Source organism: Staurois parvus, unplaced genomic scaffold (assembly GCF_062004578.1).
Source record: "Staurois parvus isolate SC_StPar_1 unplaced genomic scaffold, SC_StPar_1.0 ptg002728l, whole genome shotgun sequence".
Classification (NCBI taxonomy): domain Eukaryota; kingdom Metazoa; phylum Chordata; class Amphibia; order Anura; family Ranidae; genus Staurois; species Staurois parvus.
The window spans coordinates 38,441-51,269 of record NW_028320524.1 but is presented as its reverse complement, the minus strand read 5'-3'; the positions used below and the strand labels follow the sequence as shown (position 1 = coordinate 51,269).

General features: G+C 48.9%; 1 protein-coding gene across 1 annotated transcript in view; it reads right to left on the bottom strand.

Annotated features, from left to right (window-relative positions):
* LOC149429381 (protein-arginine deiminase type-2-like) overlaps positions 1 to 12,829 on the bottom strand; it is a 53,471-nt gene that overhangs the window by 14,347 nt on the left and 26,295 nt on the right. The window contains exons 9-12 of the mRNA XM_089666477.1: positions 12,206 to 12,313; positions 6,801 to 6,952; positions 2,792 to 2,936; positions 592 to 685 (exon numbers count right to left, since the gene is read on the bottom strand). Of these exons, the coding sequence (XP_089522603.1) occupies positions 592 to 685; positions 2,792 to 2,936; positions 6,801 to 6,952; positions 12,206 to 12,313 (499 nt within the window). The remainder of the gene's footprint in view (positions 1 to 591; positions 686 to 2,791; positions 2,937 to 6,800; positions 6,953 to 12,205; positions 12,314 to 12,829) is intronic.

Below are 12,829 nucleotides of genomic sequence, written 5' to 3'. Positions count from 1 at the left end.
TATGTAAGTCTCTCTTGCCTCACTGGTGACCGTACTGGAGAGCCTTTATCGGAGAGACACCACGGGCAGTGCTGAGGTACTATTCCATACTAAGACCTACCGGGAGGAGTGAGTGACACCACTATTACCAACAGGATCCATCGATCAGCAGGATCATTACAAACAGCATTACAAGCTCTTTGGTCCCTGGGGGCCTGAGCAGGAAGGTGAGGGGGCACCCCAGCCTTAGAGGATTGGCACAGTGTGGCTCACACCTGCATGAAGTTTGTGTGATCCATCAAGGACACCATTCACCTTATGTTTATCCATTAAGGACATTATCCACGTCTTTGCTCACCTTCATGCATGTCACCCTTTTAGCTGTCTATTTCACTCTTTTATATATATATGTCAGCCATTCCTTATATATATATGTCAGCTATTTTACTATATGGTTCATCTAATTTTGTTCATTTAGCGCCGTATTAATTGGTTTTATATTGAGTTGTTGTCTTTGGTGCTGTGGCTGTGGCACTACTAATACAGGCTGCTTTCATCATCTAATTATTTACATCTACATTTTGGCGCAGGAGGTTATCCTTTCTATTTTACCCTGCAGTATGGCCACGTCTCCGTGTCCTTCCTGCTTCTTGTCCTGCAGGATTCGGAAACAGGTAGCCGGACTGGCCAGGAGGAGGCGGAAGCCCTGGAGAGAGAAGAGAGAAGTCAGGAGACCCCATCAGGTTTCCCAGAAACCCCCCCCTCACCCACCACCACCAACTGAGAAAATACAAACAGCCCCAACCAGGTTCAGACCTGCAAGGGGAAAATGACAGTTGTGAATTGACAGGCTTATTCTGATTGGTTGCTATGCGACAATACAGACAGTTCTTACTGCATGCATTTAGACAAGTGTGACGGCTTCTATGAACTAATGAACAGTTCAGGTGATGCTCAAACCGTCCAGCTGGTGGCAGCATCGCCCAGCCGGGAGAATCATCCCCTTCCTTTAGAAGTCGCATCAATTCCAACTGCCGCCAAGTTCTGCCCGAGACGTATGTGTGAGGCGACTTTCACACCGATCCACCGCAATAACACGTAGGCGGGTTCACCGCGCTTTCTGGGCGTTTTTAAAAGAAACGTGACTTCACAACTGCTCCAAAAACACTTCTCAGAGGCATTTTTTGAGGCTTTTTTAAGGCGCTTTTCAATGATTTCGATGGGAAGACTCGTTTTTTGGGGCTTTTTTTTTTTTTACTCCCCAAACATGTCCCAAAAATGCTGCAAGCGGGCGTTTTTACACCACACCGCAAGCACAACGCCTCAGTGGGAACATATACAGAGATAGGCCTTCCCGCACAGAGACGGACCTTCGCGCACAGAGACGGGCCTTCGCGCACAGAGACGGGCCTTCGCGCACAGAGACGGGCCTTCGCGCACAGAGACGGACGTTCGCGCACAGAGACGGACCTTCGCGCACAGAGACGGACCTTCGCGCACAGAGACGGACCTTCGCGCACAGAGACGGACCTTCGCGCACAGAGACGGACCTTCGCGCACAGAGACGGACCTTCGCGCACAGAGACGGACATTCACGCACAGAGACGGACATTCACGCACAGAGACGGACATTCACGCACAGAGACGGACATTCACGCACAGAGACGGACATTCACGCACAGAGACGGACATTCACATACACAGGGAAACAGTTTTCTTTTAGCTTTTCAAGCGCTTTTCTTAACACAAAAACGCTTCAAAAACTCCTCAGTGTGAAAGCAGCCTAACATGATGTGCAATGCTCTGCAGTGTTCTGTATGGATGACGTGCAATGCTCTGCAGTGTTCTGTATGAATGACGTGCAATGCTCTGCAGTGTTCTGTATGGATGACGTGCAATGCTCTGCAGTGTTCTGTATGAATGACGTGCAATGCTCTGCAGTGTTCTGTATGGATGACGTGCAATGCTCTGCAGTGTTCTGTATGGATGACGTGCAATGCTCTGCAGTGTTCTGTATGGATGACGTGCAATGCTCTGCAGTGTTCTGTATGGATGACGTGCAATGCTCTGCAGTGTTCTGTATGGATGACGTGCAATGCTCTGCAGTGTTCTGTATGGATGACGTGCAATGCTCTGCAGTGTTCTGTATGGATGACGTGCAATGCTCTGCAGTGTTCTGTATGGATGACGTGCAATGCTCTGCAGTGTTCTGTATGGATGACGTGCAATGCTCTGCATGGATGACGTGCAATGCTCTGCAGTGTTCTGTATGGATGACGTGCAATGCTCTGCAGTGTTCTGTATGAATGACGTGCAATGCTCTGCAGTGTTCTGTATGAATGACGTGCAATGCTCTGCAGTGTTCTGTATGGATGATGTGCAATGCTCTGCACTGTTCTGTATGGATGATGTGCAATGCTCTGCAGTGTTCTGTATGGATGATGTGCAATGCTCTGCAGTGTTCTGTATGAATGATGTGCAATGCTCTGCAGTGCTCTGTATGAGTGATGTGCAATGCTCTGCAGTGCTCTGTATGAATGATGTGCAATGCTCTGCAGTGTTCTGTATGAATGATGTGCAATGCTCTGCAGTGCTCTGTATGAATGATGTGCAATGCTCTGCAGTGTTCTGTATGAATGATGTGCAATGCTCTGCAGTGTTCTGTATGAATGATGTGCAATGCTCTGCAGTGTTCTGTATGAATGATGTGCAATGCTCTGCAGTGTCGCCCCGATATCCATGCATTCAGTTCTGTTACACGTTATGATGACATCCCTCCACCGTCAGGACACGTCTGGTTCGGCGGACATACCTTCTGATTTGGCGCTGGCACAAAAGTCAAGAACTCGTCCACGTGACCCACCAACAGCCAATCACTGAAGAGCTCGATGGGTGGCTGAACCCGCTGGGCTTGCAGGAAATCTCTCACCACCTTGGTCATCCGTCTCCCGGAGGTGCTGAGTGGCACAAGAACAACAAAGATTCACCAGAAACCAACAGCAAACACCTTCTTGGCACTGTGCCCCATCGGTCAGTCCAAGCCCCGCCTCCTTCATCGGAAATTAACCACCTGCCTACTGCAATTTGTTTACATTTTTTGCACACGGCAACATTTCTCTGATAAAAATTACTCTAAACTCCGCCCAAAAACATATACACTATATTGCCAAAAGTATTGGCCCCGCCCTCCCAATCGTGATTCAGCTGTTCCAATCCCCTCCATATCATGTGATTCAGGTGTTCCAATCCCCTCCCTATCATGTGATTCATGTGTTCCAATCCCCTCCATATCATGTGATTCAGGTGTTCCAATCCCCTCCCTCTCATGTGATTCAGGTGTTCCAATCCCCTCCATATCACATGATTCAGGTGTTCCAATCCCCTCCAAATCATGAGATTCAGGTGTTCCAATCCCCTCAATATCATGTGATTCAGGTGTTCCAATCCCCTCCATATCATGTGATTCAGGTGTTCCAATCCCCTCCATATCATGTGATTCAGGTTTTCCAATCCCCTCCATATCATGTGATTCAGGTGTTCCAATCCCCTCCCTATCATGTGATTCAGGTGTTCCAATCCCCTCCATATCATGTGATTCAGGTGTTCCAATCCCCTCCATATCATGTGATTCAGGTGTTCCAATCCCCTCCATATCATGTGATTCAGGTGTTCCAATCCCCTCCCTTTCATGTGATTCAGGTGTTCCAATCCCCTCCATATCATGTGATTCAGGTGTTCCAATCCCCTCCATATCATGTGATTCAGGTGCTCCAATCCCCTCCATGGACACAGGTGTATACAATCATCCCCTAGGCATGCAGACAGCTTCTACAAACATTGGTGAAAGAATGGGTCGCTCTCAGGAGCTCAGTGACTCCAAGCGTGGTCCCGTGATAGGTGGTCACCTGGGCAATAAGTCCATCCGTGACATTTCCTGGCTACTAAATATTCCACGCTCAACTGTTAGTGGGATTATAACAAAGTGGAAGCAACTGGGAACAGCCGCCACTCAGCCACCAAGTGGTAGGCCACGTCACATGACAGGGCGGGGTCAGCGCATGCTGAAGCGCACAGTGCGCAGAAGTCGCCAACTGTCTGCAGAGCCAATAGCTAAAGACCTCCAAACTTGGTGTGGCCTTCAGATGAGCCCAACAACAGTGCGTAGAGAGCTTCATGGAATGGGTTTCCATGGCCGAGCAGCTGCATCCAAGCCTTCCATCATCAAGTGCAATGCAAAGCGTCGGATGCCGTGGTGTAAAGCACGCCGCCACTAGACTCTAGAGCATAGAGACATGTTCTCTGGAGTGACCAATCACGCTTCTCTGTCTGGCAATCCGATGGACGTGTCTGGGTTTGGCGGTGGCCAGGAGAACAGTACTTGCCTGACTGCATTGTGCCAAGTGTAAAGTTTGGTGGAGGGGGGATTTTGGTGTGGGGTTGTTTTTCAGGGGTTGGGCTTGGCCCCCTAGTTCCAGTGAAGATGACATTTTGGACAATTTCATGCCCCCAACTTTGTGGGAGGAGTTTGGGGATGGCCCCTTCCTGTTCCAACATGACTGCCCACCAGTGCACAAAGCAAGACCCCAATGACCCGAACAACCTCAGACCCATCTCCCTGCTCCCATTTACATCTAAACTCCTCGAGCGCCTAGTCTACACCCGCCTATGCTCTCACCTCAACGACAACAACCTCCTCGATCCCCTACAGTCCGGCTTCCGTCCCCTACACTCCACCGAAACTGCCTTACTCAAACTCTCCAACGACCTGCTAACCGCCAAAGCTAATGGCCACTATTCAGTGCTCCTACTCCTTGACCTCTCTGCGGCCTTCGACACAGTCGACCACCCCCTCCTCCTCAAAAAACTACACTCCCTCGGCCTCAGAGATTCTGCTCTCTCCTGGCTCTCATCCTACCTGTCACAACGCTCTTTCAGCGTTACCTATAATGCCACCACCTCCCTCTCACTCCCCCTCTCTGTTGGGGTCCCTCAAGGCTCTGTCCTCGGGCCCCTTCTCTTCTCCATCTACACCTCCTCCCTTGGCCAACTCATACACTCTCACGGCTTCAACTACCACCTCTATGCCGACGACACACAAATCTATCTCTCAACCCCCCCCCTCACCCCCTCGGTCTCCGCCCGAATCACACACCTGTTGAGCGACATATCAGACTGGATGTCGCTCCACTTCCTTAACCTGAACCTCTCCAAAACCGAGTTTCTTGTCTTCCCTCCAGCCCGGACACCACCCCCCATTGACTTCTCCATCATGTCCAACAACGCCACCATCAAACCCGCCCCGCAGGCCAGAGTACTTGGTGTCATTCTGGACTCCAACCTATCCTTCCAGCCCCAAGTCCAATCTTTAACAAACTCGTGCAGACTCCGCCTCCGCAACATGCAGACTCCACCTCCGCAACATCGCCAAAATCCACACGTTCCTAACTCCAGAAACCACTAAACAGCTCATCCACTCCCTCATCATATCACGACTCGACTACTGCAACTCCCTCCTCACTGGCCTGCCTCGCCGCTGGCTATCCCCGCTTCAGTCCATCCTGAATACGGCTGCCAGACTCATTCACCTTTCCAACCGCTCCGTTTCCGCCACCCCCCTCTGCCAATCCCTCCACTGGCCTCCACTCAGTGTCCTCCACCCCCTCTGCCAATCCCTGCACTGGCTTCCGATTGCGCAACGGATCAAATTCAAAATCCTAACACTGACATACAAAGCTGTCCACCATACTGCCCCGAACTACATCACCGACCTAATATCCAAGTACCGCCCAGCACGCACACTCCGCTCCTCACAAGACCTCCTTCTCTCTAGTTCCCTGGTCTCCTCCTCCCATGCCCGCCTCCAGGACTTCTCCAGGGTGTCACCCATCCTCTGGAACTCCCTGCCCCAACCCATCAGATTATCACCTACTCTCCTCTCCTTTAGGCGCACCCTGAAAACCCATCTCTTCAGGGAAGCCTACCCCACCCCCTGCTAACTTGCCGACCTCCTCCACTCTTCCTACCACTCCATCCCCCACAGCTATCTCCTCCTGTGCCACCACCCCCTCCCTCCTAGATTGTAAGCTCGAAAGAGCAGGGCCCTCGATCCCCTCATGTATTGCATTGTATTGGTATTGTTCTGTCACATGTTCTGTCCCCCTTTGTAATGTACAGCGCTGAGCGAACTATTGGCACTTTATAAATACTGTATAATAATAATAATAAAGACATGGAGGAGCCAGTTTGGGGTGGAGGAACTTGACTGTCCTGCACAGAGTCCTGACCTCAACCCCATAGAACACCTTTGGGATGTAAAGGAGGAGAGGGGGACTCTGATGTGTAAAGGGGACTCTGCAACATGTAAAGGGGACTCTGCAACGTGTAAAGTTTTTACCCAAAAATTTGACCTGCAAGATTTTTGAAGGGGTGGGGATGGACAAAATTTTCTTTTTATGCTGGACACTGGAGGTGGCTCGGGGTGGGAGTGACGTTCCCAGTGTGCGGTTATGTCGTATGCGGTCCATACCGGTGGCCTTTGGTCACATGACACCGCGGGGGCACTCTAGCGTTCCCGAGGGGATGAGCTCATCACAGAGACCCTCACAAATAACTCTGCCCGCTCAGCAATGTGCCTCCATCGGCCCACAGGGTTCACTGCCATTCATGTGACAGCTGATGAGCTAGAATTACTCAGAGCCCGTCCACCCCGCCGAGACCAGAGAGGGGACACAGAGGACACGGGTGCCGGAGGACTAGTACTGTCAGAAAGAGGTGCGCCGCCAGAAAATGTTGACGTGAGAAGCAAAGCGGTGAAAACTTACGTGGGAAAGCTGCTTCCGATCAGAATTCGCCCCAGTGGATACTTCTTGCCACGGACGGTCACCGGCGGGCTCACTTCCAGATTCCCGAAGGAGTCCAGGCTGGTCACCTCGTCAGCATCCGCCACCTTCGTCACATAGCCGAAATCTGGTCCCTGAAAAAAGGAAGAGACAGCGGGGATCGGGATCCTTATTGCAGCCCACAGACTGTCGTGTTCAAATCTAGTCATAGTAACAATATAATACATCCTATTAGACTGGAGGAAATACAAAAACTACATTCAAAAAGTAGCATAGTAACAAAAATAAAATGCATCAATGAGCCCCCTCTCCACCGCATTGGCCGCGATTTGGCACAATGAGCCCCCTCTCCACCGCATTGGCCGCGATTTGACACAATGAGCCCCCTCTCCACCGCATTGGCCGCAATTTGGCACAATGAGCCCCCTCTTCACTGCATTGGCCACAATTTGGCACAATGAGCCCCTCTTCACTGAATTGGCCGCAATTTGGCACAATGAGCCCCCTCTTCACCGCATTGGCCGCGATTTGGCACAATGAGCCCCCTCTCCACCGCATTGGCCGTGATTTGGCACAATGAGCCCCTTGCTCTTCACTGCATTGGCCGCGATTTGGCACAATGAGCCCCCTCTCCACCGCATTGGCCGCGATTTGGCACAATGAGCCCCCTCTTCACTGCATTGGCCGCAATTTGGCACAATGAGCCCCCTCTCTATTGCATTGACCATGATTTGGCACAATGAGCCCCCTCTTCACTGCATTGGCCATGAATTGGCACAATGAGCCCCCTCTTCACTGCATTGGCCATGAATTGGCACAATGAGCCCCCTCTTCACTGCATTGGCCATGAATTGGCACAATGAGCCCCCTCTTCACTGCATTGGCCATGAATTGGCACAATGAGCCCCCTCTTCACTGCATTGGCCATGAATTGGCACAATGAGCCCCCTCTTCACTGCATTGGCTGTGATTTGGCACAATGAGCCCCCTCTCCACTGCATTGGCCATGATTTGGCACAGTGAGTCCCCTCTTCACTGCATTGGCCGTGATTTGGCACAATGAGCCCCCTCTTCACTGCATTGGCCATGATTTGGCACAATGAGCCCCCTCTTCACTGCATTGGCCATGATTTGGCACAATGAGCCCCCTCTTCACTGCATTGGACATGAATTGGCACAATGAGGCCCCTCTACACTGCATTGGCCGTGATTTGGCACAATGAGCCCCCTCTACACTGCATTGGCTGTGATTTGGCACAATGAGCCCCCTCTTCACTGCATTGGCCATGATTTGGCACAATGAGCCCCCTCTTTACTGCATTGGCCACAATCTGGCACAGTGAGCCCCCTCTTTACTGCATTGGCCACAATCTGGCACAGTGAGCCCCCCTGCCTGCTAGAGTGCCTGTGATCTGGCACAACATATTCTAGCACACTCAGCACTTCACTGTCAGGATTCAGAGGAACCGTTAGAAACATTTTAGAGTTTTTTCTTTTTTTTATGTTGCAGCTCCAGAGCCCCCCCTCCAATCCCCCCCCCCCCCCCCGTTCTCTCCTGTCTCTACAAACCGCATATCAACACAAAGCTTTCGAAACACTAGAATGCATCGATGCGTTATCTCCATTCCTGGGATCACATTCATGACACAGCGCCCCCCAGACCAGAGTGGTAACACCGGGAGAGAGCAGCTCAGAATTTCTGCACTTTTTTCACCAGTCCAGGATCACAGGATCGGGACAGGAGGCGGCAAAACGAGAGGCAGAAAGATCCATCATGCGCTGATTACTGCGACCAGCGTGGCAGCTGCTAAGCCCCGCTGTACTTGGCGTGCCGGAATGTGTTTTTGGCTGCGCACCCGAGCTGACTTTCTATAACAGATTGTGATTAATCGACTGGCCTCCTCCATTAAATCGTAAGACAACCTGCAAAATGCCCGGGAAACCTGCCCGGAAAATTCACAGCTACTGAAGTCGGCACATTATTACCGCGCGACACATGGCGGGCGCGCACCTGACACACCCGCCACTTAAAGGGACACACCGCTAGTCCGAGACCTTGCGATGAAGTGACATACGCATGGCACCTAGTTCAATCCGCCGCACTGACACGCCCACTTTAACCCTGCCGTTGCCACAGCCATTCTTCACGCGTGATTAAAAAAATATATTTTAGGCTTGAAGATCGCATAAAACCCCCAAATATTATATACTGAAAGCAGACACCCTAGAGAATAAAATGGTGGTAGTTCCAATTTTTTTCTACGTCGCATGATATTAGCGCAAAGGTTTAGGAAACGCAACATTTCAGTTAAAAAAAATACACTAAAGTTAAGCGCAATAAATTACAACCATTTTTTGGTAAAATATAAAAGATGAGGACCCACCGAGTAAATAGATACCAAACATGTTAAACCTTTGCGTATCCCCGGGAAACAGCAGATAACTTCAGCCCCCTGTACTTTCCGTCGGTGACACCCTACGGGTCAGCAGTTTCAAGATGACCACAAATAATGGGCCTAGAAGTATTGATCTCACTCTGGCAACATCTAATGTTTGTGTAGTATTATGTTCAGCAGACTGTGTTCTTCTATTGTTGTGACTTAGATGACGTTCAGAGCACATTTTATGCCCAATTCATGCAAAACTCCACGTAATCCCAAGGGGTTCACATACTTTTTGTTGCAACTGTACATTAAAGTTACTCCCCTGCCTGCCCGCCCGCCCGCCCCTGTGCAGTGAGCCGCGCATGCGCAGCTCACTACGAATTCAGCAATGCTGGATCTGACTGAACACCTGCGCAGGAGTGACTTCTTCCCCGCCCGGCCAGTTACAGCGGCTTGAGATCGAAATCCGGAAGTCAGCCGCCTGAAGATGTCAGCAAAAGGGATAGGAACATCGGGACGCTGCATCCCTGGAGCCGAGGTGCGTATACTGTAGGTCCTGCTTTAGTATTTTACGCCTTTTTTTTTTTTACTTTTTTTTCTAACTAAACATTTTTTTTTCCCTAAGAGTCCCCTATGTGATGGTTTTTGGGCGACAGGTTCTCTTTAATGAGACATCAGGGGTCCAAACGACCCCTGATGTCTCAGCCGTCCTCCAATGACTATAATGGAGCGCAGATTGCACCAATGACACCAGCACCTGGAATGTGGTACACATTGCTTCTGGGGCAACAGGAAGAGGAGATCTCCCCTCCTCTACCTGGTGGCACCTGCCATGCTGGTATTGGGTCCAGAAAACATGGTGGCGACATGAGAAGGATAGGACCGATATTTAAAGAAAAAAAAAAGTAAAATAAATAAATATATATATTATTTTTTTTTTTATAGATTAAATATATATTTATTTAAAAAAATCTATCTAATATATTTAATAAAAAAAAAAATAATTTTATATATATATATATATATATATATATATATATATATATATATATATATATATATATTTTTTTTTTTTTTTTTTTTTTTTTTTTTTTTTAAATAAATCTATATTTAATCTATAAAAATAAATAAATATATATTTGTTTTCTTTTAATTAAATATTTATAATATATATATATATATATATATATATATATATAAATTTTAGTTTTTTTTGTTTTTTAAATAAATCTATATTTAATCTATAAAAAAAAAATACATAAATAAATATATATATATATATATATTTTTTTTTTTTTTTTTTTCCCAAAGTAGTATTTCAAATATATGTCAATATATTTGGGATGAATATTTTTGCAATATATTTAAAATATATTTTTCTTCCATGCGGGAAGCCATGCCTCCGTCACCCTGCTCTCTCCTCCCATCAGCATACTCCTTGTTAGCACGTAAGCACTGCATCACCACGGATTGGCTCCTTGCTGCTGCCTCTCCCTCCCCCAGTCTAAGCTCTGCTGTACAGGGGTGGATGCCAAGTCACACAGATACATTGAATGTAATTTTAGATACAAAGTTGCGTTCATTCGTGTCTTCTAGACCTGACTGGTGTTCAGCTGTAATGTAAATCTTTACCTATTTCTGTGTTTATTGTAGAAATCTAAATGTATGATTGCACATATAACCCGCCTAGCCCCTCCCCCTCCCCGCGGAGCACAATCTTACGTCGGGGGGGTTAATGAAATCCATGGAAATGGCCTTCTGTCAGAATATCGGCTGCGTTCACACATGCTCCTATTTAAACGTGCGGATCAGCGAGTCTTAATTCAATTTGCACCTCGTTCAATCGGCACAGCTGCCCGTCACAGAGATTATCTGACAGATACACAGGGCCGGTGACCCCCAGACACGACGGGCCGGCGCGGGAATGGCGGCAAAGTGACGATAAGAGAGCGCGGAGTCATTCCACCGAGTGACGAGGGATACAGTAACAACGGAGGTGGAAACAGATTATCTCCATCCAGCCAGGGACATAGTGATGAGTGTGAGCCGGGAACACCATGTACTGGCAGCATCAGGAGGGTTCTCACTTCCAGGACAGAACCACTTTATCTTCAGTGAATGGATGGGCTGCGTTCTCAGTGATGTCACCGCTTTCCAGCGAATGGATAGGCTGCATTCTCAGTGAGGTCACCGCTCTCCAGCGAATGGATAGGCTGCATTCTCAGTGAGGTCACCGCTCTCTAGTGAATGGATAGGCTGCATTCTCAGTGAGGTCACCGCTCTCTAGTGAATGGATAGGCTGCATTCTCGGTGATGTCACCGCTCTCTAGTGAATGGATAGGCTGCATTCTCAGTCATGTCACCGCTCTCTAGTGAATGGATAGGCTGCGTTCTCATTCATGTCACCGCTCTCTAGTGAATGGATAGGCTGCGTTCTCAGTGAGGTCACCGCTCTCTAGCAAATGGATAGGCTGCATTCTCGGTGATGTCACCGCTCTCTAGTGAATGGATAGGCTGCGTTCTCAGTGATGTCACCGCTCTCTAGCAAATGGATAGGCTGCATTCTCGGTGATGTCACCGCTCTCTAGTGAATGGATAGGCTGCGTTCTCAGTGACGTCACCGCTCTCTAGTGAATGGATAGGCTGCATTCTCAGTGATGTCACCGCTCTCTAGCAAATGGATAGGCTTCATTCTCAGTGATGTCACCGCTCTCTGGCTGCATTCTCAGTGATGTCACCGCCCTCTAGTGAATGGATAGGCTGCATTCTCAGTGATGTCATCGCTCTCTAGTGAATGGATAGGCTGCATTCTCTGTGATGTCACTTCTCTCCAGTGAACGGATAGGCTGCATTCTCAATGATGTCACCGCTCTCTAGTGATTGGATAGGCTGCATTCTCAGTGATGTCATCGGTCTCTAGTGAATGGATAGGCTGCATTCTCAGTGATGTCACCAGTTTCTAGTTGTGACCTAATGGATAGGCTTCAATATTGGCATACTTACCAGCAGTTGCCGTATGGGAAAATCTTTCAGTCCTCGGTCTCTCGGTGAATCCAACACGACTGGAAAACTTTGATGCGGAGCGTGAATGTATCCGAATTCCATCTCATCCTGCATATAAAACACAGAGAGATGATGGAATCTGATAGAACAATTCTTTACCCCTCCATGCAGTACCGGGACAGGTTCATCCAGTGCCCAGGGCAAGGATTGCACCCCCCTCCCCTGCTGCTTATGAGTGCCATAGAATGGGTGTATCCTCCTGCGCCCTTTCTCTACCCCTAGCTAAGGCTGCCCATGGTTGGCATGGAGTATGCTCTGCACATGCACAACCAACTTCTTGCTTTATAGTTGCTAGCCTACTGAGCCTGGGGTGGCTGTCCCTCCTGCCCACCCCTTGTCCCAGTCCGGCCTCCATGATTCCAACCGGTACTTAGATGGGCTCACAGAAGGATTAGAGCTCAGAGTGGCATCAATGTGGTCGTGTGTGGTTAATAGTTCAAAAACGAACAGGAAATGGGGCAGTGACACTGAACTGTAGACTCTGGAAGGTGTTGTCACCCTACTTATGGTATGCAATGATAGAGCTTAGCCGTGGTGGGGGATGCAACAAGATCTGCCAATCTA